The 23565-nt window shown below is 37.7% G+C and overlaps 1 protein-coding gene across 3 annotated transcripts in view; it reads right to left on the minus strand.

Annotated features, from left to right (window-relative positions):
- Positions 1-638: 638 nt before the first annotated feature.
- Positions 639-23565, minus strand: part of LOC132303143 (lysine-specific demethylase JMJ29-like) — a 47378-nt gene continuing 24451 nt past the window's right edge. For 2 of the 3 annotated variants that reach the window (XM_059800267.1, XM_059800266.1), the window contains exon 12: positions 22920-23039. Coding sequence is in view for 2 of the 3 variants with exons in the window: in XM_059800266.1 (XP_059656249.1) it covers positions 23030-23039 (10 nt within the window). In the remaining variant the exon portion in view is untranslated. Of the gene's footprint in view, positions 1111-21712; positions 21775-22919; positions 23040-23565 lie in introns of those variants that run through there. The other variant, XM_059800265.1, reaches the window with a different exon arrangement.

Below are 23565 nucleotides of genomic sequence, written 5' to 3' on the forward strand. Positions count from 1 at the left end.
TTTTAAAATACAGATTAACTAAAAACCCAAAATAGATAGAAATGGAATTTAGAGAGAGAAAGTACAGTCCATACAAATGAAGCTAAGGTGGTCATATCAACAATGTGTGAACGTACATATATTTGTTTATAACATTCAAATAAGGTTTGCATTTTATAGTAATATACTAACAGTGTTTTGGTAAATCAGAGTAATATTATATTTTAATGTCAATGTTTTTATCTAAAAATAAAAAATAGAGTTCGTGGGTTAACTTAACCCTTTATCATCCATCCATTCTTGACAAGTGATAATGAGTCATTGACCCAATTATGACCCCATCTAAACACATCCAACTGCCGCAGCTAAATCTAAAAATATTTACTTCATAGAAGGGCTTCGTTAACTCATTTGATGATGTCTGTTAAGATGTTTCACCTCTTGGATCAACATTATAAATAGAGGCAAGAAAAAAACAGTTTAAAAAATAAAATTAAAATTAAAATTGTTATATAAAATTAAAATTAAAATTGTTCCTGCATTGTATGTTTTTTTTATCCCTCTAAAACTATAAATAAAATATTCCTCCTACAATCATTTCTGCAAATTAACGTGAGAACATAAACACATTACATCTTCATAATCTCTTCAACAAGTCCTTGACAAAATGGAAACAGTAAGATGTTTTTGCATTCCATGGCTCAGAAAGTAGTTTCGGCATGGTGAGTACCCCATGATATTGTATACATTCTCCACATTATAGAAGAATAAAAATCAAAATTCCTGCATTCTACACAAATATATATATATATATATATATATATATATATTCATCCTAAAAAAATATATGCAAATTAATGTGTGAACAAAAACACACTACATCCTAATACCATCTTCAAAAGGTGCTCGACAAAATAGAAACAGTAAGAATACAGAGGATAGGCAACAGGCTTCTATGAGATCAATTAAAATACACCAAACTTCAAATCACATAGTGTAATGTAACACAGCGGCTTATACAATTTCAGTAAAAAGAACCTTCTTCTCTAGCAAAAGGCATCCTCTTTTGATGTCAGACACGGATGCATATTTTCGAACTTAGTTTACTGAACTTCCTCAACACTCTGAGACCTATATAGACCAATGAAGAACACAAAATAGTCAGTGAATTCAGTAAACTAGGTGGAAGATGGAATATATATGGGTCTGTGGAAAAAATTTCAAAGCCACATATTCTGCTTCATTATACCAAAAGTAAAATTTCAATAGAATAAATATCTCCAATTACTGGAACAGAAAAACACTAATACTGATACATCGTATTTCTCAAATGAGCAAGTCAATCATGAAGTAGCAGCAAGCTCAGTAGCCCTTGTTGTAACTTTTTCCTTCTCCATACAGAGGTGTTTACAGAATATTTATCTTATATGATTTTTTTGTGCATTAAAGCTGATTTAAAAGAACTAGATTTGATGACGAGAACTCCAAAAGGATAGCAGTCCTGACAAGATTGCACAAAAGGCTCAAGATGCTACATCTGTGAAGCCATCAGAGTAAAAACATCAGAGAAAGGGCCTATATTGTGTGAGAGAAAGACGGAGAGACTTGATACGTTGCAGTAAGGAGAAAATCTATCTTAAAGAGAACCTAGGATTTGATAAAAGAAAAATAATTATTATATTTACATTTTAGACGTTCTTTTTCATCAAGCAACATAACACAGTTGAGACAATTTCTTTAACTTCACAAATCTGTTACAGAAACTTTGAACATCAAAAAGAATGCGTAGAGTGATCTTTAAATTTGAACATACATGCAAATGAAATCCAAAGAAGGATATACCAACATGGATCATTTAGTGACCAAATTTATAAAGACCACAGTTTATTTGAGGAAGTGATGCAAAAGATAAGACAGAAAGGTTCAGAAAGCGTTACAAGAGGAAAGGAAAACCGGAGACATTTCACAATGCAAAAGTGCAGAATTATCTAGGATTTCTTCTGATTGTTCGCTTCTTTTCTTTCTTCTCCAACCTTTATGCTATTCACTATTTAGTGATGTTAAGTAAAAAGATCTTACCAATACTAATACAACCAGAGTAGGAACAGCTTTTTAAGGAAGAATGATTTTTCCTACTATGTTTAACAGCCTTGATTCAACTATGGAAACTTGTTCAGATGATAATAATGCAACTCATAGCAAGATATAGTGATATTAAGTTCAGAACAACAAGCTAAACCAGTAAAAAAGGCTAATACACAGGTCTGAGCAAGTTTAGCCTTTTTTCACTGGTTTAGCTTGTTGATCTGAACTTAATATCACTATATCTTGCTATGAGTTGCATTATTATCATCTGAGCAAGTTTCAATAGTTAAATCAAGGCTGTTGAAGTTGAGGTTTGCATAGAAATAAGGTCAATACAGGATTTGACCTTGTGAAACCCTAGTTCTTAAAGGTTCTGCAAAACTGAGCCTATATATGAGTTGTACTTGTGTATTCATCCTGCGTTCATCTTGATTATCATCTGAGCATGTCTGTAATGAAGATGCAAGGCTATGGATTTCATCTATTAAATTGTGAGACACAAAATTCATATTTTACCCCTCAAACCTTAATTTCAACAGAATGAAGACATGGTCTTTGTATTGATACTTTGAGCTGATTATTCATTCTTATCTTGTGTAATAACTTGAGTAATACATCTTTTTATATGTATTTGGTGAGCTATGAAAGCTTACAGGGTCCAACCAGGGTTACTTAGGATAGGGGGAGTGCAGAGTGCACTTAGTAGTGTTAGTGTGTGTGTAGAGGTTGTGAAAGCTATTGTTACATCTTATACAAGAGTGTGTGCAGAGAGTATGTAATTACTGGCATACAACTAGTGTAGATGTTATTGGCTGAAGCCAAGAACCAAGGTTTTTCCCTGTGGAGAGGATTTTCTTTGTAAATGTACTGAGTACTTATAAGTGTGTGTAAGCTTGTTGAATCTGTCATCACCTTTAACACATTGTATTGATCACACAAAGAAGAAAAGTTTATACAAGAACCAATTCAAACAATTGGTTCATCAATTGGTATCAGAGCTTTGGTCTGCCTTTTTGAGGTTTAAACCAACCTGTAGAAGATCTTGTGTAATGGAATAAGGTCAAGTTACAAACAAAGCACCTGGTTTAGATGAGTCCAATTATGATTCATGCAAAACAAGGATGGACGCCTTTCTCATGTCTCAATCCTGTGATGTATGGCATGCAACCATCTATGGTTTAGTTGTTCTCAATCCAAACAACCCCTCAGCAGATGATAAAGCTGCTCTAGCAAATGATGGGAGAACAATGCATAATCCCTTCTGTGCTCTCAAGCAACAAGAGTTCACAAGGATCAAGAATTACAAGATAGCTAAAGAAATATGTGATTCTCTATGGCTGCTCATGAAGGGAACAATGTTATCAAGGAGAACAAGATACAACTTCTCAAGGTTCAATATGAAGGCTGCAAAATGGAAGAAAGGGAAGTTGTTTCAGAGTACTTATTCAGGATCAATGAAATTGTGAACAACATGAAGGCTCTTGGTGAAGAGGTAAAAAACTCTCAAGTGTGCAAGAAGATCTTAAGGACCTTAACTTCAAGGTTCAATGCTAAGGTCACCATTCTTGAAGACAAAGACCTCTTTCAAATGAAAATTGATGATCTTCAAGCTTCACTCACAGCATATGAGATGAGAATTGGTGCACCTACACAACACAGAAGAAAAGCAGCTCTTAAGGCCAAAGAAGTGGTTAAGGATGCTGAATGTAAGTCTAAAGAAGATGATCTTGAAGAAGATGAAGTTGCTTACCTTGCCAAAAAGTTCAATATATTCAGGTTCAAAAGGAAGTCTTAGTCACAACAAACCAATTATGGTTGTGGCAAGTGAGGCCACTATGTGGCAAATTGTACTAGTTCCAAAGATCAACCCCAGAAGACGACTAAGAACTTCAATAACAAAGGTAGATTTGGAAGGAAAGCTCTTGTTTCAGTTGGGGATGCAAGCCCTGAAAGAAGAGAAACCAAATGAAAGCCAAGGAGATGAGTGCTCATTCATGGAACCACTTGAAAACCCTAGCTCACAGATTGAAGAAGATAAGGATAGTGACACTGAAATGGAACAAATCCTACACACGGTATTGTATTGGCTTTACCAAAAAAGATCTTATGAAGTCCTTTATTAGAAACATCATGCATTTTTCTCTAAATGCAAGGCAGGTATCACCTAACAACCTCTCAAATAGGCTTTTCCCTCCCTATCACTTTCTTCTCTTCTTACAATAAATTTTCACTGTTTAGTATTGTAAATAAGGATGATCTGATATCATTAAGTGATCTCAAGCCAAATATAGAGAAGTTCTTCTTGACCAATTTTGTCCCCTCTTGACATTTTTGGCTTGTTAGTAATGGCAATTAGCATTTGAAGAAGGAAATAAAATATGTAAGAAGGGAAACAAAGAACTAGATCAAGATAGAAAATAGTGTTGTCGTCTATGTTACACAGACTCGGGTGCGGGTGTCAGACACGGGTACGTGTCTAGAGGACGGATCCATCTATCAATTTATAGGACACGGGGATACGGAATATAAGCGTCCAAAATTCAGACACGGGTACTTGGACACGTCATAGATGTTGTACAAAGGAGCTGGGAAGACCCGAAAGTCAGTCCAAAATAATAGAGGCCGAACAATAATTCAAACACCCAAATAGCCTAGCCCAATGAATTTGTTTGTGTGAAATGGATGTGGGTTACAGTCGTAACCCACAGCTGTAATACATATAATAATATAATATTATAATGATGGTACATGCAAGCCTCCTCCAGTTGTAAAGCCACTGGCATGTTAGTCGACTTGTTAGGCTTAATTGTTGATGGGTGATAAAAGAGAATGGGCCCCCCAAACCACTTTCTTGGAAGTAGTAATATAATATTATACTATAATTATTGTTGTAATATAGTACTATACAATATTTTAATGACTGATACCCACAGTTGTAATATACTAATAATAATATAATATTACAATGATGATCCTAGCCTAAAAAACAGTGATCACTGGAGTATTAAAAAATGTATATACATATATTATATGAATAAAAAATTAAGGCACAAATTTTCCTGTCTTCAACAGATCCGTCTTCAACCTTTGTAAACTTCGAACCAGAGATAACCAGGACTTCAAACCAAAGAACCGAGGAGCTTCGCAGAGTGTCCAATTCAAAAATAGAGTGTCGACACGGACACTTCCGCCAATTATGGAGAGTCCAGGTAACACAGGTTGTCGTACAAACTGAATATATTGATAATACCTAAAAATTGTTGAATACAACTTGGAACAACCCTTTTATGATTGCCATAAGGGATGCCCTAGCAAAGATTCAATGCTAACCCTTCATGTAAATTTAATCTAGGAGCTTACTAATGTAGTCAAAATACCTAATTTTTTGCAATGGAATGTGAGTTTTTTTAAAAACTTTTCATATTTTAAAATTTTCCTTATTTTGTGTAATTTTTTTATTTTCATTAAATGTCTTTTTTTCTTTTCCTTTTTTGGTATTTAGCTAATATAAGTCTACGATTGGGGAGAAAGAAACTCCTAGATAAAGCCTTGTAATTGCCAGGGTTTAATAACTAGTGGAAGAGTTTTTTTTACAGCAAATAAAAGTTTGCCTTTCAATTCTCCTTTCACTTCCGTTGTTCTTTATTACATGTCAATATTGTTGTGAAGACGAACTGGCCATCTCCTCTTGAAAATCAAGAAACTGGAATTTGATTTTGTCGGCCATTTATGGTTACTCCACTAATTAAGTGATCTATGGTGATGCGAAAAATAGAAGGCTTTTTTCCTAATAGTCTCGGTGTTTGACACATCATCATCCATCGAAACATTGTCATCAACCAACAAGTTGACAACACGTTGACTCAATAGTTGAGTCAACAACTCAATTTATCTTTGCAAAAACTGTATCTCGTCTTCGTGTTGCTGGGGTTGGCTCACATTGCCACACAATCTAACGACAGCGAAACTGTCTCCTCTCCTAAGCTTCAGAACCCCTGCTATGTTTCCGACTTGAACTTTCCTTTAGAGCTTCATGGGCTCTAGGCTCCACAACCTTCGCTCTTCCATCTTCAGCTGGTCTATTCTGCACTCCCCCAACAGCATTAGCCAGTCTGAACATTGGGACAGTAATGAACAAAATGCCCTACTCCTCTATATTCATAACAGTTACCGAATCTCTTCCGCTGAGCCTTTTCTGATATCTCCTCTGCAACAAGCTCTGTCGACCTCGAGGCTCGCGCTCCAAACTGATGGCATCTCGACATTCGCCTTGAAGCCGTCCTGGATTTCCATTTCAGTAAAAAGGCTCACGTTTTTTGGCTTCCTATATATAAAGCAAACCCTTACTAGGTTGTGGCAACTTTCTACTCCTCCTGAGCTGTCTTGCCGTATCTAAAATGGCTTCGAGCACTCGGCTTCACCACTGTTACCTACTCTCTCCTTCTTCAGCACTTCCCAGTCCACAACAGACTTGATCTTCTCTTGATCCATCTGAATCACACCCTTGCTGATCCAATGGCCAAGAAAGAGCACTTTCGTCTGAGTACCGTTCCACATACAGATTATTTTCCCGTTACGCTTGGAACACTGTACTCAGTGTTCCGAACCTCCAGTGAGTGACTATAAATGATTATATCGAGGTTTTCCACTACAAACTGGTCAAGGAAAGGGTTTAAGTTCTCCATTGAAGTGCGGAACAAGACCTGAATTAGGATGATATTCATAGATCGGTTACTCTTTGTGTACGTTAGGGAGTCTCCACTCCATGTTGAAAGTCTCCAATTAGACTAGAGCGTTAGATTCTTTGTTATATGCCCTATACCCGCCCAATTTCTTCGGTAGATAGATCCTAACACGAATGAATTATGAACACAATGAGGATCACAATCATTTATACAGTTTGGATCCCAAGCTATCTTATCAATATATTTACAAAAAAGCCTTCGATGTAGTGATGAAATTGTGATACATAATCAATCCTATTTGTTTTGTTCATGACTCAAAAATGAATCTAATCCTATCCAATATTTCTCTTTTGAATGACTCGTATATATATCCTATGAATTTCATTTCACACCGGAAACTATTCTCGGAGAAGTTCGAATCCGTTCCGTGCAGATATTGATCGGTCTTGGTTTGACATGGTTTACGCGTTACTGATTCCCGGAAGAGTTAATATCTCCATTAGCTAAACCCTTTCTTACCCTGCCTTCGGACTCGTATTTTGTTTGTACACAATCAACGAAGGCCTCCCCGACATATGTTGCAACGTCTCCAGTAGCATGCTCTTACTTCGTCTTTCCCTTAATAAGTCATTAAATATGGTGCTTCTTGATCCCCGGTTGCTATGGGGAACAAAGGACGAAATACAATCGATTCCTCCATTTAAGTGGTTCTCGCTTCTCCTTGTTCCTGTTCCAACTCTTCCCCGAGTAGTTCCCAGTGTTTGGCACTTTCCATACTTCATAGATGCAACATCAACAAATTCGCTCATGATCAAGTTACGACCTAAGATCTATGACCACATTATGTTTAACTGTTCGTATTTCGTTCATTCCATCGGTATACCCCCAGGTACCTATAATTGTGATCCGTTTGCCAAAACCAAGGGGTCTTTCTATGGAAACCTCCACCAACAATCGTTGTTTTTCTTATGGTTTTTCCGCTTTTCGCAGCTGCTCTTTCCACGCCTCTGAATATCTGGTGCCAAATCGTCACCCGTTTCCCTAGTTCTTTGATAATAGAGTTGGCTATCCTTGTGGCATCGATAGAACAAGTTCGTGAAGAGGGCTAGACAAGTGGAATGAGAGAGAGCGACTCAATCGACAAAAAAAAAAAAAAAAAAAAAAAAAAAAGAAAGAATAGCCCCCTAGAACCTGGCAAAGTCATTATATCAATGAATTCCCGAGCAATTCTCAACCAACATATGTGATTCATTTGAGTAAAGATTATAAAAAACAGAAGACTCCTTCCCTTAGGAGTGAGATGAGTGATACATCCGGCGAGCGACAATGAAGAACGCAAGCAAAGCTGGAGCTCGAGAGAGTAATATTTCCTTAGATAGTAATAGTGAAGCTTCTACTAATCTGAGTTTAGGAGTGGATCCTTTAGGCATAGCTGGGATTTAGTAAATAGACTTTCTCAAGTATTTCTTCTTATGTAATTGATTCAACAGAACGATCAACCAATATTGTTTTAATTAAAAAGTTAGTTGTACCTTTCCCAAAGTGAAAAATATATTGTTTTCGATCGATGAGCGATGCAGCACCTCTACTCAATAAGGATTCCAACCTCAAGTTGTGAAAAAAGCAAAGTAAAACAGTAAGTTCTTCATTCAAAGAAAGTGGGAGCTCGGCCTCACACGGCTATTTTTTGGCAAGACAGGACTCATATTCTCTTGATTGGATTAGCTCCAATTGTCAATCTAAAGGGAACTAGATTCCCCCGTCTGATCTTTGAAGTAGTGAATGAACTAAGAGGGAAGTATTGGTAATAGACGGAGTCTACCTCTCACGTAGCTCGGTGAGCCTGAGGGAAGCGAATAGGCTCGGGTTCGAAGGACTTCGCACCTCGGCTTAAAACACAGGATGAAAAAGAAGCCTTCTACCAATAGGAAGCGAGCACACCATGCTTACTAATCAATGGTGTACGAACGCTACGCTTACCTATTCCCCATACCTGACACACAAGATAATGAATCCGCACCAATCAACAGAGTGAACTCAGTTACCATATGGATGAGACTCCACTTTTTCAATTGGATGAGCCGCCTCTTAGCGAGAATCGAAATCTAAGCTTTCCCATCCATCTAAGACAAAGCTTTCAACTTCAGAGTTTCGAAGAGGATTCTTACCAAAAAGAGAGTGAACCACTTTTCTATATGAGCTTTTGATCTTTTAGCTCAGGCTTCTTATCCCAAAATCAAAACAAGAGTTGTAGCGGGCTTTCACTCACGCTAGACCCCTGTGTCTAGGCCCAGATCCTATTCTGTCTCTATTGACTCAATCTTCCGGGAATGATGTTTTAACTTAGCCTAGTCCTACCTTGGCTGGCGGAAAATCTTTCGCAAAGCTTGCTTCTTGTAGACGTTCAAACACAAAGAGAAGTGAATGAAGATTCTTATAAGAAAGCTCACCTTTAAGCACCCCCTAGATTGTTGTTATACTTTGTTTGGTCGTAGCATTGCTTGCGGTTACCCTTTTCGAGGCTTGGTCACATTAGGATCGGTGACAAAGCTAAAGCCAGCATAGTCCGAGACTCCAAAGCGAAAACGGGGAATTGGTTTTGCATGAGACGGAGAGCGTGTTGCCTCATCCAAGAGCTTCAAGCCGATCAGATGGAGAAAAAGGGATCGAAGCTGATTCAAGTTCTTTTACTTGGGTGAAGGCTTATTCTATAGATTGTCTCTTGTGAAAGGGTGTAAGTGGAATGAAAGAAATCCATTTATTAGAGAGATGTCTGAAGCGCTTGCTACGCCCTATCGGAACAACAAAACTGAAGATTCTATTTGGAACGGAGATTGGAAACTCACACCTCCAATAAGGTAGGCTAGCTAAGTGTTTTTAGCTTTCATTTTGTTCAATGATTCTCATTCAATCTATCTAGAGAAATACTGGAAGGACGCTAAATTACAAGATGCAGAATTGAATGATCCAAAATCAGGATAGAATACAATTGCAAGTACTGTCCTATCCTTGTGAAGCACGGGTATCTCCCTTTAATTCATAATAGTTGGGTGGCATCCAACTTATCCTAAAATTGCTCATCCATTTTGGCCATGTTAGCCTCAAACTCTGGAAATTGTTGTGCCATGTTTAGTAAAGAGAAAGCTATGAATCCAACAGAGTTCCTTCTGAGCCAGGATCAAACTCTCTTTTTCAATACCGATGTAGAACTATTGTGGAACCACCTGGTGAACCGGACCGGGTAAACAAAAGAAGATATTAGGAATTGCATTATGTAAGAGAATTTGACTCATTTTGCAGCTATAGCTAACAAAACTTTTGCAATCGGACAAAGAGAAGCAATAGTCACCCTTAGAGCTAGGTCTGCAAAGAAGCCTCAGGAGTCTATTCCACTTGCCGAAGTGATGAGTCTGCTCTAAGGAAGGCTAAGGATGACTGTTAGAACGAAGCTCAACGCTGACTGACTCCGGGAACCAAGCTTAACTCTGAGCGGTCGAAGGAATAGCTAGCTGACTATTTGGTTAGAAGAATGATCCACAAGGGAATGAAAAGGCTGACAGGTGAATGAATGTGGACAGGGGTCAAAGGACAAACAAGATTCCACACTACCAGACTCACAAGCAAGGCAAGAAAGCAAGTGCGCTGTGTTGAGGTCGGTGTTGATTTGTTTTCAGGCAATCTCGGGGTTGAAAGTGAATGTGGGGAAGAGCGCTTTGATTCCAGTGGGTGAGGTTCCGAAGATGAGGAATTAGCTTCTGTTCTTGGGTGTCAAGTTAGTTCTTTTCCGATCTCTTACCTGGGTTTGCCTTTGGGGGTTTCTTCGAGGATTGTAGTTGCTTGGGATCCGATGGTGGAGAGGGTGGAGAGGAGACTTGCGGAGTGGAAGAAGCAATATTTATCAAAAGGGGGGAGGGTTACCTTGTTGAAAAGCATTTTGTTGAACATTCCCATGTACTATTTATCCCTCTTCCAGATTCTGTCCTCGGTTGCTGCTTGTATTGAAAGACTTCAAAGGAACTTTTTATGAGGGTCGGGGATGAATTTAAGTTTCATCTGGTTCGTTTGGAGCAGGTGTGTAAGCCTGTTAAGTTTGGAGGAATTGGGATTAGGCGATTGTTGCCTTTTAACAGGGCCTTGTTAGGTAAGTGGTTGTGGAAGTTTGGTATGGAGCGGGATAATTGTGGAGGATGATATTGCGTCGTTTTGGGGAAGAGAGTTGGGGGTGATGTTCGACTGTGGTGTCTATTCCTGGAGGGGTAGGTGTTTGGAAATACATTTGGAAGGGATGGAATGAGTTTTCTAAGCACATCAGATTCAGAGTTCATGATGGTAGGGAGATTCGGTTTTGGGAGGATGTGTGGTGTGGAGAACGCACATTAGCATGTTCGTTCCCTAGACTGTTTTAGAATTGCGGTGGATAGGCATGCCTTGGTGGCTAACTGCTATCATCTTGATAGCGGGAGACCAGTTTGGGATGTGCTGTTTCAGCGATCTTTTCAGGATTGGGAGATGGATGATGTGTTTGGTTTTTTAGAGTTGTTGTATAGCCAGGTGATCTGGGGAGGAGGTAGGGATTCTCTTGTTTAGATTTCATCTGTTAGGGGAATGTTTAGTGTGAGATCTTTTTTCGGATGCCTGTGGATTTGGATGGGGTGGTTTTCCCATGGAAGGTTGTGTGGCGCACTAAGGCGCCATTGAAAGTGGCCTTTTTCGCTTGGACGGTTGTGTGGGGTAAAATTTTGACATTGGATAATTTGAGAAGGATAAAGCTTATCACGGTGAATTGGTGTTGCATGTGTAAGTGCAATGGTGAGTCGGTTGATCATCTTCTCTTGCATTGTCCAGTAGTGGTTGATTCTTGGAACTTTTGGCTAGGTTTGTTTGGAGTTTGTTGGGTCATGCCTAGATCTACGAGAAGCCTGATGGACACCTGGAGAGGGGGTTGGGTGGGAGCACAGGCTCGAGGGATGGCGCCTTTATGTCTTTGGTGGTGTTTGAAATAGAAGATCCTTTGAAGGAGAGGAATCTTCCATCACTATTCTGAAATCTTATGCTATTAGCTCTTTTTGTTTTTGGGGTTCGAGTAAACTCTGTTCTTCTGCTGAGGAGACTATTGAGTTTTTGGCTTCCTTGGAGCCTTAGGTTCCCAGGTTTTTTGTGATTTGTTAGGGATGCGTTCCCCTTTCGAACGCTTTTTTTAATGAATTATTTATTTATCAAAAAAAAAAAAAAAAGGAACAAGTCAGTTAATAAGTGCTCAAATGTTACACATTTTAGCACCTAAACTAGGGTATTTTAGTCCATTCATCTATCTTACTTTTCCGTTTTAGTTCTAATTTGTGTTTGTCTATTTCAGGTTAATAAGGTTCAAACAGGCTAAAAAGAGCCTATTAGCTCCTTTTTAGAGTCAAAAAGAAAATCCGAAAAAAGTCAGAAAAACTGCATTGGACAGTCTTTGATCGATTGATGGAGTTCCCGATCGATCAACAAGATCTTCGATCGATCAAAGTAAAGGCGGTGCCAGCTCAGCAATCCAAATAAAGCCAAGAAGATATTTTCATGCCACATCAACTTCGATCGATCGAAGTAAGTTTCGATCCATCGAAGCCATCTTCGATCGATCGAAGATCCTGTTGGCAGTGAGCTATTTTATTCCTAAGCACGCCCGAACTCCACCAACTTCTGTAGTTGCGGGATTAGACCAATGAAATGCCTATTTTCTGACTTGTTGCTTACTCAAAGAGACTTGTATTTAAATGAAATTGGACCATTTTGTTAGGGTTCCAACTTTTGTTCCCAACTTTAGCTAAAAATATATAGTTCTTATATAATTTTCTCTCTCTAGATTAGGGTTTTTGGAGACCAAAGCAAAAAGAAGAAGATAGTGCCTACATTGAAGAAAGCCCTTAAGGGTTGGATGACAACAACCATGAGTGGCTAGATCCTTCTCTTGGGGCTAGAGATAGCCCCATTGATTGCCTCCTAAACTTTAGTACTTTGTAATTTTTGGAGACTTTAATTGTAATTGATGTTTTGACCTATAATTATATATAAATTTTGAATTTTTACATGATTTGTATGGATTAATTCTTCTAATTGATTTTTCATTCTATTCATATGTCTGTGTGATGGAATGAACGGTCATGTGCTTACACTAGATTTTATGTGTTTAATGCATGTCTATGTGTGCTGGAATTGTAGATCTAGTGATGGTCAAGGCATCGCGCTTAATTGGCTACTCTTATGGTTTATTTGATGGATTATGCTTACTATTTGATGGATTGTGCTACCTCATTAGCTTAATTAGTTTAATTTCCTTGTCATTAGTATAATTGTAGTGTAGTTGCTTTTTTTTTTTATAAGTAAAAATAATATAAGAAAAGGCGTTCAAAAGGTGAACGCGTCCCAATTACGAGAGTGGGACTAGGACTAAGGCCCCAACGAATCCAAGAAAGTAATTAAATCATCCGAAGAAGAACAAAAACTTCTCTTCACATAATTGAAAAGAGAGCGAAGAATGTAAAGTTTGACCATTGCCGTAGGCGACTCTTTCCCTTCGAACATTTTGCTATTTCTCTCCTTCCAGATGCACCACCATACACAATGAGGTACAATTCTCCAAAAATCGCGAACATCTCTTCTCACCCGACATCCTCTCAAACATGAATTAATTCCTTAATAGATTGTGGCATAACCCAACACATGCCAAACAACCCAACAATAAGATTCCAACAATCGGTCGCTAGAGGGCAATGCAAAAGGAGGTGATCAACGGACTCATCAGTATCCTTGCATAGACAACACCGATTAACAATATAATTACCCCTTTTTCTCAAGTTATAAACTGTCAAAATCTTTCCCCTCATAGCAGTCCAAACAAAGAAAGCCACTCTAGTTGGAGCCATAGACCGCCAAATGGTTTTCCATGGGAATTCTCGATTAACAAAATTAGACAAACATAAGAACAAGGATCTAAAATTGTAGTGTAGTTGCTTTAAATTCCTAGATAAGTAGACAATCCATGCTTGTTGTTTGATGATCAATGCTTATGAGTACAAGTAGTATATTTCTCTAGATTTTTGTGTGCATCAGTTGTGGATTTATTGAATGGTTAATGGCTTAATTTGATAGGTTGTACTACTCACTACCTTGAATAGACAATTTATGCTTATTTTATCATCCATGCTTAGTATTTAAATTGATGGCACACACACTTGTTTTACAACATGGAATCCCCCTAAATTGACAAATGCTAAATGTTTAGTGAGGTGAAGCTTAGCGGAGAACTCTATGCCCTAAGACTTCTCTCTCATTCTTTACACCTTAATCTCTAGATTGCTTTTACATTGCATGTTTTTAATTGAATCCTTGGCTTAATTCAACCAACCAAACCTTTCTTTGATCATTCGACCTACTAACCCGAATTCGATTCCGTAATACCTTGCAAATCCCTTGGGACGATCCCTTTTCACTCATACTACATAGTATAGTGTTAAGTGGTTTTTATAAATTCTAAATGTGGTGGCCACTTCACACACACATTTTTACATCATTTTGAGGTATCGGTCCTACCAACACCATCAGCAAAGGGGAAATTGAAGGGTAATCTCAGTAAGTTGGACTTTGAAACTTTTTTTTTGTTTTGCATTTTATGTGCAGAATTTTATTGGATTTCCTTTTCTTCTTTGTATTCAGCAAGTAACAAGTGATCTTGGTTGTTCATTTCCTACTCAAGCTAGTAGGACATAAAAAGGTAACTTTCACAATAAGTTATTCAACATGGTCAATTCCTACGCATTATTATTTGTTCCATTCCTAAAGCTGGTTGTTTATTAGTTTTTTTTTTTTTTTTTCATGTTGGCAGGCTCTTGAGTTCAACCTCGCTTGGATTTTGGTTGGATGGTTGGAAATGTTGAACATGCGATTTTTAATTTCAACCCAATTTGGATTTTTGTTGGATAGTTGGAAATGTTGAACATGTTATTTTTTATTTCAACCCCATTTGGATTTCTGTTGGATATGTTGAACTCGTTTTTTTGGCATTTGCAATTGAACATCTAATGAGCACTGCATGTATGTTTATGGTGGCAGGCAGTTTCTATTATTTTTATGGATTTAAATGATTGTAATGAGAAACAATGGATTATGTTGGAATCTTAAGTTACAGTTGTTAAAGGGGCTTTATGTTATGTGAGTTTATGAAATTATATTCAAATAGATATGTAATAACTATTACATTGTGATGTGAGTGGCTTCATTCGGTAATGTTGTCAGAATATGTTTTATTGAATTTACAAATACATGCAAAAAGCTTTCAAAAACAGTAATTTCATTACTTCGTGGTTCTCAACGGTGACCAAACAAATGATAGCTAGCACAAGTTAAAACAAAATAATTGCCTTTAAACAGTTAAACCCAGGGAAATGAGAGAGAGAGAGATAAAAACCTAGCGAGAGGGCAGGTGCCAAGATCTGTAATTTTTATGGAGGGAAATTCAAATATTTTAGTAATATCACATTTCTTGTATGAAGGTCCAATTAATTAAGGAAAAATTCAAATATTTAAGTAATAACAAGTGAGGGGCATAAATGTCTAATTAATTAAGGGTAAAATTGGTACTTGAAATAATAGAGAGTAATTTAGGCGTTTAATATTATCAATTTAGTTGACTTTCAACTTGATTGATGGTCAACTAAGAGGAGGGGGTGTTAGAGCAAGTTAAACCAAACCTGAGGGGGGTGTCATAGCAAAAATGGCTGAGGTTTAATATGAGAGTAATAAATAGAAACCTAGGGGGTGTTAGAGCATTTAGCCCTATCTTCTATTGTTGGCAACTACATCAAATCTCCTTTTGACTTTTCCTTATTTATTAATTTTTTTCTTCTATTCTCCTTACCTTTTCAGCCTCCCTGATTTGCGATGATCATGTATGCTCAGATAATCGTGAGCGAGTTGTTCTACATCACCTTGCCTCCTTTTGCTGATAACAAGATTGTCCATCAAACCTCTTATGTCGATACACCACAACAGAACGATGTAGCTGAAAGAAAACACTGTTATATTACGGAGGTGATCCGTTCTCTTCTAATTGGGATGGGAGTGCCTAAAAGTTATTGGGCTGATGCAACCTTAACAGCTACATACTTTATCAATCGCATGCCTTCTAAGGTTCTTGGCTATCAATCCCTCTTCTCTATCTTACACCATGACACTGCCTTGTTTACTGTCCCTCCGAAAGTGTTTGGTTGTGTTTGTTATGTTCACATTCATCATCCTAAGGACAAAATGGACCCTAAGGCAATCTGATGTGTCTATCTTGGATTCTCCGCCACTCAGAAAGGGTATCGGTGCTATAACCCTACCACTCATCGTCGCTTTGTCTCCATAGATGTAACATTGTTTGAGTTTGTTCCTTTTTTTTCCACTGGTCAGGATTCTTTACATGGGGAGACTACCATACAGGTAGAGAATCCGTTGTCCAATAAGAGGGAATGCCCCGTTCCTTTGCTTGTTCCCATTCAGGGGGAGCTTCTTAATGAGGTGCCTATTTCTAGTCCTCCTAACACTAATGATTTGCAGCAGGGAAAGTAGCCAATTGTCTACACTAGGATGGTAGAACAAGTTATTGAATCACCCTAGGACCAAGAAGTCTCCCTCGATCCAGGTAATTCCTTAGTTGACATTGATACTCCTAATTCTTTTCCCAATAGCATTCATATTGATCTTGATGTCCCTGTTGCCTATCGTAATGGTGTTCGTAGTTGTACAAAACATCCCATATCTCAGTTTGTATCTTATGATGCCTTATCTCCAACATATCGTGCTTTCACTTCGTGTATCTCCTCTATATCTGTTCCTTCTAATCTTTCAAATGCACTCAGTCAAACTACATGGAAAAAAGCTATGCTTGAAGAAATGAAGGCCCTTAAGAAGAATGGTACTTGGGATATTGTTCCATTACTTAGGGGTAAGAAACCAGTAGGCTGCAAATGGGTCTACACAATAAAGTATCATACAGACGGAACAATTGAGAGATATAAAGCTCAGTTAGTTGCAAAGGGCTTCAATAAGACCTATGGAATTGATTATCTGGAAACATTTGCTCCAGTTGCCAAGATGAACTCTATACGTGTTCTTCTATCTTTGGCATCTAATTTGAATTGGCCCTTACATCAGCTGGATGTAAAGAATGTTTTCCTTCATGGTGACTTGGAGGAAGAGGTGTACATGACTATGCCACCAGTTTAAGCTTGCCAATGGTCAAAATTTAGTGTGCAAGCTAAATAAAGTCTTGTATAGGTTAAAGCAATCGCCACGAGCTTGGTTTGAGAGGTTCAGCACTGCTATAAAAAGTGTAAGGTACACACAGAGTCAGGCAGACCATACTCTCTTCATCAAGAAGCACCAGGGCAACACCACTGCCCTTGTTGTATATGTTGATGATATTGTTATCACCGGAAATGATCCAGAAGAGATTCGTCGAATGAAGTCATTCTTAGGGTCAGAGTTCAAGGTTAAAGACCTCGGATCATTGAGATACTTTCTTGGTATCGAGGTATGCAGATCAAAGAAAGGGGTGTTCATTTCTCAACGAAAGTATGTGTTAGATTTGTTAGGTGAAGCAGGCAAGCTTGGAGCTAGACCTATTGATATTCCCATTTAGCAGAACCATAGGCTTAATGATATAGATGGAGACCCATTAGATGATGTGGGAAGATTTCAGCGATTGGTTGGGAGACTAATTTACTTATCTCTCATGCGCCCGAATATTGCCTACGCTATTATTGTGATTAGTCAATTTATGTATGCTCCACGTACACCTCACCTTGAGACAGCTCATCATTTTCTTTGCTACCTCAAGGATTCACCTGGTAAGGGGATATTGTTTGGCAGTCATGGCCACTTGCGTGTTGAAGCCTATACTGATACTGATTAGGTAGGGTTTATGACAAATCAACAATGCACTTCAGGATATTGCACATTTGTTGGTGGTAATCTTGTTTCATGACGAAGTAAAAAACAGTCTGTAATAGAAAGATAGATCTAGTGCAGAGGTTGAGTTCAAATCCATGGCATATGGAGTTTGTGAGTTCAACATGACAGCACAACGCACATTGAAGTCGATCAACACTTCATTAAGGAAAAGCTTCGTCTTAGGCTGATTTGTACTTGATACGTCAACACACATGATCAAGTTGTTGATGTTTTGACTAAGGGTGTAAGCAAGACTTGCTTGCAAAATATGTTAGTCAAGCTGGGCATGATAGATATCTTTGCACCAACTTGAGGGGGAGTGTTGTCAGTGGCTTATTTGTTATTACTTGTATAATGTTGGGGGCTTATGTGTAATTTTTGAAACTTATTATTATAAATAGAATGTGGTGGAAGGATGAAAGTATTCTTTCACTCTTTCCCCACCTCTCTCTTTTTCTCTCATCAGCTTGCTTCTCTTTTTCTTCTTCTTTATCACTTACTCTTGATTTGATTATAACTTAAAGTCAACACTGCCCCTATGTACTAATGGGCTTAAGAAGACAAATTGCAATGGACTCATTGATAAAGTCACTCAAAAAATTTCCAATTGGACCAATAACTTTATTTCTCTTGCAGGGAAAGTGGAGCTATTGAGGACTGTGATTTCTCCTATCCTTCTTTACTGGAGCAATGTCTTCAACATTCCAATTGTTGTAATCAACCATGTTCAAAAGTTGTGAAGGGATTTTTTGTGGGGCAGTAAGGACAACACAAAGAAGCCACACTTGATGAGTTGGGATCCCATACCCAGAACCAAAGAAGGTGGCTTGGGCATTAGGAAATTCACTGATGTTCAAACTGCAGCAAAATGTTCTCTGGTTTGGGACTTTCTTCTTAATAAGGACAGGCTCTAGACTTATTGGTTCAGAGATAAGTATGTTGCTGCTACTTCCTACTGGTATGCCATCCCTAGTTCTACTTGTTCAGTCATTTGGAAGAAAATATTGAAAGTTAGAGACCTTCTGTTGCAGAGTACATGTTTCTCTATTGGTGATGGGCAAACATTTAACTTATTTCTGAATCCCTGGTGTAATGGTCAGTCTGTAGCTCAGAGGTTTGGGCATAGGTTGGTTAGACAGTTTGACTCTTCCTAGAAACTCCAATCTTCTTTGCCTTCTCAACGATGGTTCATGGAATTTGGATCTACTGTTGGATGATTCTTTTGATCCATTCAGGGAATTTGTTTCTTCAATTCCCATTCATACAGGGGCACATACTATCTTGTGGGAGGATGGCAATTCTCTCTTAAGAAAGCTTGGCAATCCTGTAAGACTGTCTCTAATGTTGTAGACTGGCATGGTGTTTGTTGGGGTAAAAACATGCCTCGGTGGTCTGCGACTGCTGTGCTTGTGATGCTGGATAAACTCCCATCCATGGTTAATTTACAAAAAAGGAAAATCCAGCAGGCAGCTCGATGTACAAACTGTCACAAACAATTGGATACTAGAGATCACATTTTCTTTACATGCCCATTTGCTCAAGCTATGTAGAGATGGGGTGCAGTGGTATTCAGGCTGGAGATGCCTGTGCTGGGTGGAGATAATCAGTGGTGGGATTGGTACCAATGGTTCTGGCAGAGACACAAAGACTCCAAGTTGCTGAGAAGCTGGTTTGTTGCTTGTCTGTGGGGAATTTGGCAAGAAAGGAATTCTAGACTTCATGGATCTCTTTGTCAACCTCCTGCTGACGTTGCTTGGAAAATGCTATTTGAGGTTTTGGATGTCCACAATGTATCAGTATCTGAACTTCAGTAGTAGCTTTGATTCTTATCTTTTATGGCTGTATTGGAAATGGGCTTTCTCCTTATGAGAAACTCATTCCTTTTATTTTAATTTCTGAGGGTATGCCCTCTGTGCTCCTGTAAGTTTTTTCTTTTTATTTTCAATACACACCAATTAGGAAAAAAAAAAAAAAAAAAAAAAAAAAGCAGAACAACTTTTATAATATATCATTTTGTTATTTAAGACTCTTAACTCTACCTATGTGCAGTTTTCCCTATAATATAAGAGCTACCATTCCCTCCACAGAATAACAGACGCTAAAATTTGACAAAACAGCCCAAACTAGAAGGCACATAACTTACAAAGTAGAAGCAAAATGACAAAAATATCCAAACTAAAGCATAAGGTAAACAATAAACAGGAAATAAAGACAGATTTACAACTTAAATAAATGACTTAAAACCTATAAATAATCACACAATCAGATCAAATCATCAGCTGCCCCTCTTAATGCAAACTCAGTCTAGTCATCTTAGGATGCTCAGCTGTTTGAAGAAAGTCGTCCTCCAAGATAAGGACAGCAACCAAGCAATTCATATCTCAAAATATAACCAACAGGAGGTTGTGCTTCAGTCATGATACAAGTGAAATAATAATAATAATAATAATAATGTTTTAAGAAAGATATTCGGGCTTCTAACCAACGAAGGCCACATTACATACCAGCCTGTGAAAAAAAAAATATTTATTAATGGGTTGGAAAGAAAGATGGGCAAGGTGTTCTTCCCTAAGCTTAAAAAGGAGCAGTATGCCTCGAGGCTGTACTATTCTCCTCTCGTGTCAGGTTTGAGAGGGTAGGCACTTCTTATACGTACTGGGCAGTCATGGGGGGTAAGGCATTGAAAGATACAAGTGAAAAAAATAATAATAATAATGTCTTAAAAAAGATATTAGGGCTTCTAACCAACGAAGGCCCCATTACTTACCAACCAGTGAAAAAAAAAAATTATTAATGGGTTGGAAAGAAAGATGGGCTAGGTGTTCTTCCCTAAGCTTAAAAAGGAGCAGTTTGCCTCGAGGCTGTACTATTCTCCTCTCGTGTCAGGTTTGAGAGGGTAGGCACTACTTACAGGTACTGGGCAGTCGTGGGGGGAAGGCATTGAAAGATAGGAGTAGTAGTGGTAAGCGGAAAAGAAAAAGGACTGACGCAGGACAAGTAGTAACAATGTCTAGATACTAACCAATAGTAAACAGAAAGAAAGAAGGGGATGAGAATGAGAAGATGAGATGAGGCAAGACGAAGGAGGTTAGAAAATAGATTGAAGGAGGTAGGTTAAAAAGACTAAGAGATTAAGAACAACAAGAACAAGGAGGGAGAAGAGACACAAAGGGAGTTCGCAAACTCAACAATAATATTCAATATTCTCAATTGTATCGTACGTTTACAAAGAAGCCTTTATATAGGCAAAACCTTAAGGAAACCCTGATATATGAAAAATACTAAAATAACAATAAAAATAGAACATTGCAAAAATAATAAGAAATATAATAATTAGCCCTAAATTACAAAAAAAAAATCTAATTCTATTTCTCTTTTCCCCTCTTCCAAAAGTAATGTTGGAACAGGTGCAGCTCATGTGTGCAAATCACACCCAGTTCGCCATCAAGAACTCTATACCTATCACCAACCAGCCTAAAGTTTAGCTTTTCCTTAGCCTCAACAATGCACCCAGACCAAGAATTAAGGTTATACCTTCCATCTACAAAGGGAACCCCCACAAACAAGCAGAATACACCAAAACACAAGAGTTGGGTAAATTTAATATAATCCAACAATTTTTGGCAATGGACTAAAAAGTACATGAACTAGTCTGCTGATAAGTACATGAACTAGGCTTTCAGTCAAAATAATTTCCTAACTCAACTAGTCTGCTGATAAGTACTAATATATTGACTCTTTCCTATTCAAACAAATTTTATGAGATACAACGAATATTATTAATGGAAAAAAAGTACAAAACTTAAAGCCCTTAGAAATTCAACCCAATAAATATATACATATATTTTCTGACAAAGTTCTTTTTCGGAGACAAAAATTTACAGGGTATAAAAGGAATCTGACTGCTACAGATATGAGAATCAAAAAATTAAGTCAATTAGATGATGAGAAAAAATCCCATTTGTGAATTTAAAATCCATATGACTTACACAGTATAATTTTCCAACTCCTTCACAGCCTCTTTCATTGCATGAAGGGCCATTTTCTTCACCTGTTTCAAGTGGAGCAGAATTCAGACATTAAACATCACAAGATAAAAAATAATACATACTCCCTCTGTCCCAAAATTCTTGTCCATCTTTTTATTTTGGGATGTCCCAAAAAACATGTCTCATTCCAAAAATGGATGTTTTATTTTTTATATCATTCCCAAACTATCCTTTTGACATTGACTTGATTAAACAAGTGCACTAATTTCGGAGTACTCCTTTGTCTTTTAACAAGGACAATTTGGAAATTCACTCTTATCAATACAATAAAAAAAGTCTCAAAAACCCACTACCATAAAAAGTTGGGTTCCCCAAACACCCCCGGAATTTTGGGAGAAAGGGAGTAAAAAAACTAGCGCTTAGAGGAAAAAATCTTTTTCCAATACAGATTTTTCAAAGAGGTATTGTGCTATCCTAGACTTCAGTCTAGGGGTGCAACCGTTATGATCAAACCCACATAACAGCCATATAGATGCAAGTGTTACCAACCAACCAAAAATAAACAGTTTTCTTTAAAGGATATCCATGGTCCGAAAATTATGCAACACTACCACATAGCTGTTTATAAATTTGCAGTGATGCACCAGAAGTTTGCAAGTACTGACACAAAGTAGGCAGATATAAGAACCAACTCAGTAATGGCGGATCACAGAAGCTGTGCTGCAGGTGGTGAACAAGTGTTCAAGACGACGATGTGAAGTAACTGTCCAACAGTTGCCTCAAACCCTCACCAAAATGATATAGAAATAAGGTTTCTTATAAGCAGCATAACCAAATGAGACCAACCATCCATTTGACCAAAAAATATTCAACACTGTTAGATGAACAGTATAAATTTTTCAAATATAATTTCAGAATCAAATGCTACAGTTAACTCCAAAGGGAAAATGGGGAAAAAACAACAATCATATACCACCTTTGGATCAAGGAAAGCAAAATAATACAAGACGAAACAAGGATCATGTATCCTAATGGTACTTTCTCGCCTTCCAAAGTAGAAGATCAAGGGTTCAAGTCCCCATATGGGCAAAAGTTGGGGTGTGTGTGTGTGTGTTTCTTGCTGGTGAAAAATAATAATAATAATAATAATAATACAAGAAGCCATCTGAGAATTCAAGACATAAATGAAAGAAATGAGTTGGTATACCTCCAGCTTATCTTCTTTAGCCCTATGATTTTGGGGAAGTATGCGGAATTCCTCTGTCAAGCGAATGCACTCGTGAACATTATCAGGTGAGACAAAGTCAAGAGCTACCTTTATGCATGACTGCAAAAAGTTCAGGAATGAGAATCAGAAATTTATTTTTGACCTGAGCTAATTAGATAAAATAATATATATATATATATATATAACCAACAAGTAGTGCATTAGATATGAATATGTCTTGTCGTCCTTTCTCCCAGCAGGTAGAAAAAATCTAGATATAATGCACATGCTACACCACTTGAAGAATACATAAAAGAGCTATATGAATGAGAATGTCTGCAACAACAATACATGCCAATTCTTTGACACGTAAACGAGTGCGTCCAGCAAGAGAAATAGAAATACTTTCATAGTTTTCAACTGGTTATTTACATACTTTTCATATTTCCGAAGGAAATAGTCCGCCCCCAAAGAGGTTGGGGAGTGAACTTAGAAGATAAGCCATACTAAGTTAACTGGGCACTGCGATTTAGAATTTGATAAATCTCACACCTTAACATACATAGGTTTAACCTATCTAACATAAAGTGCTTGAAAACATGTGCTTTGGGCTCAAAATGTGTTGCAAAATCATTCCTCTTTCTAA

Source organism: Cornus florida, unplaced genomic scaffold (assembly GCF_030987335.1).
Source record: "Cornus florida cultivar Cherokee Brave unplaced genomic scaffold, ASM3098733v1 CherokeeBrave_3.0.0_Hap2_Chr04, whole genome shotgun sequence".
Classification (NCBI taxonomy): Eukaryota; Viridiplantae; Streptophyta; class Magnoliopsida; order Cornales; family Cornaceae; genus Cornus; species Cornus florida.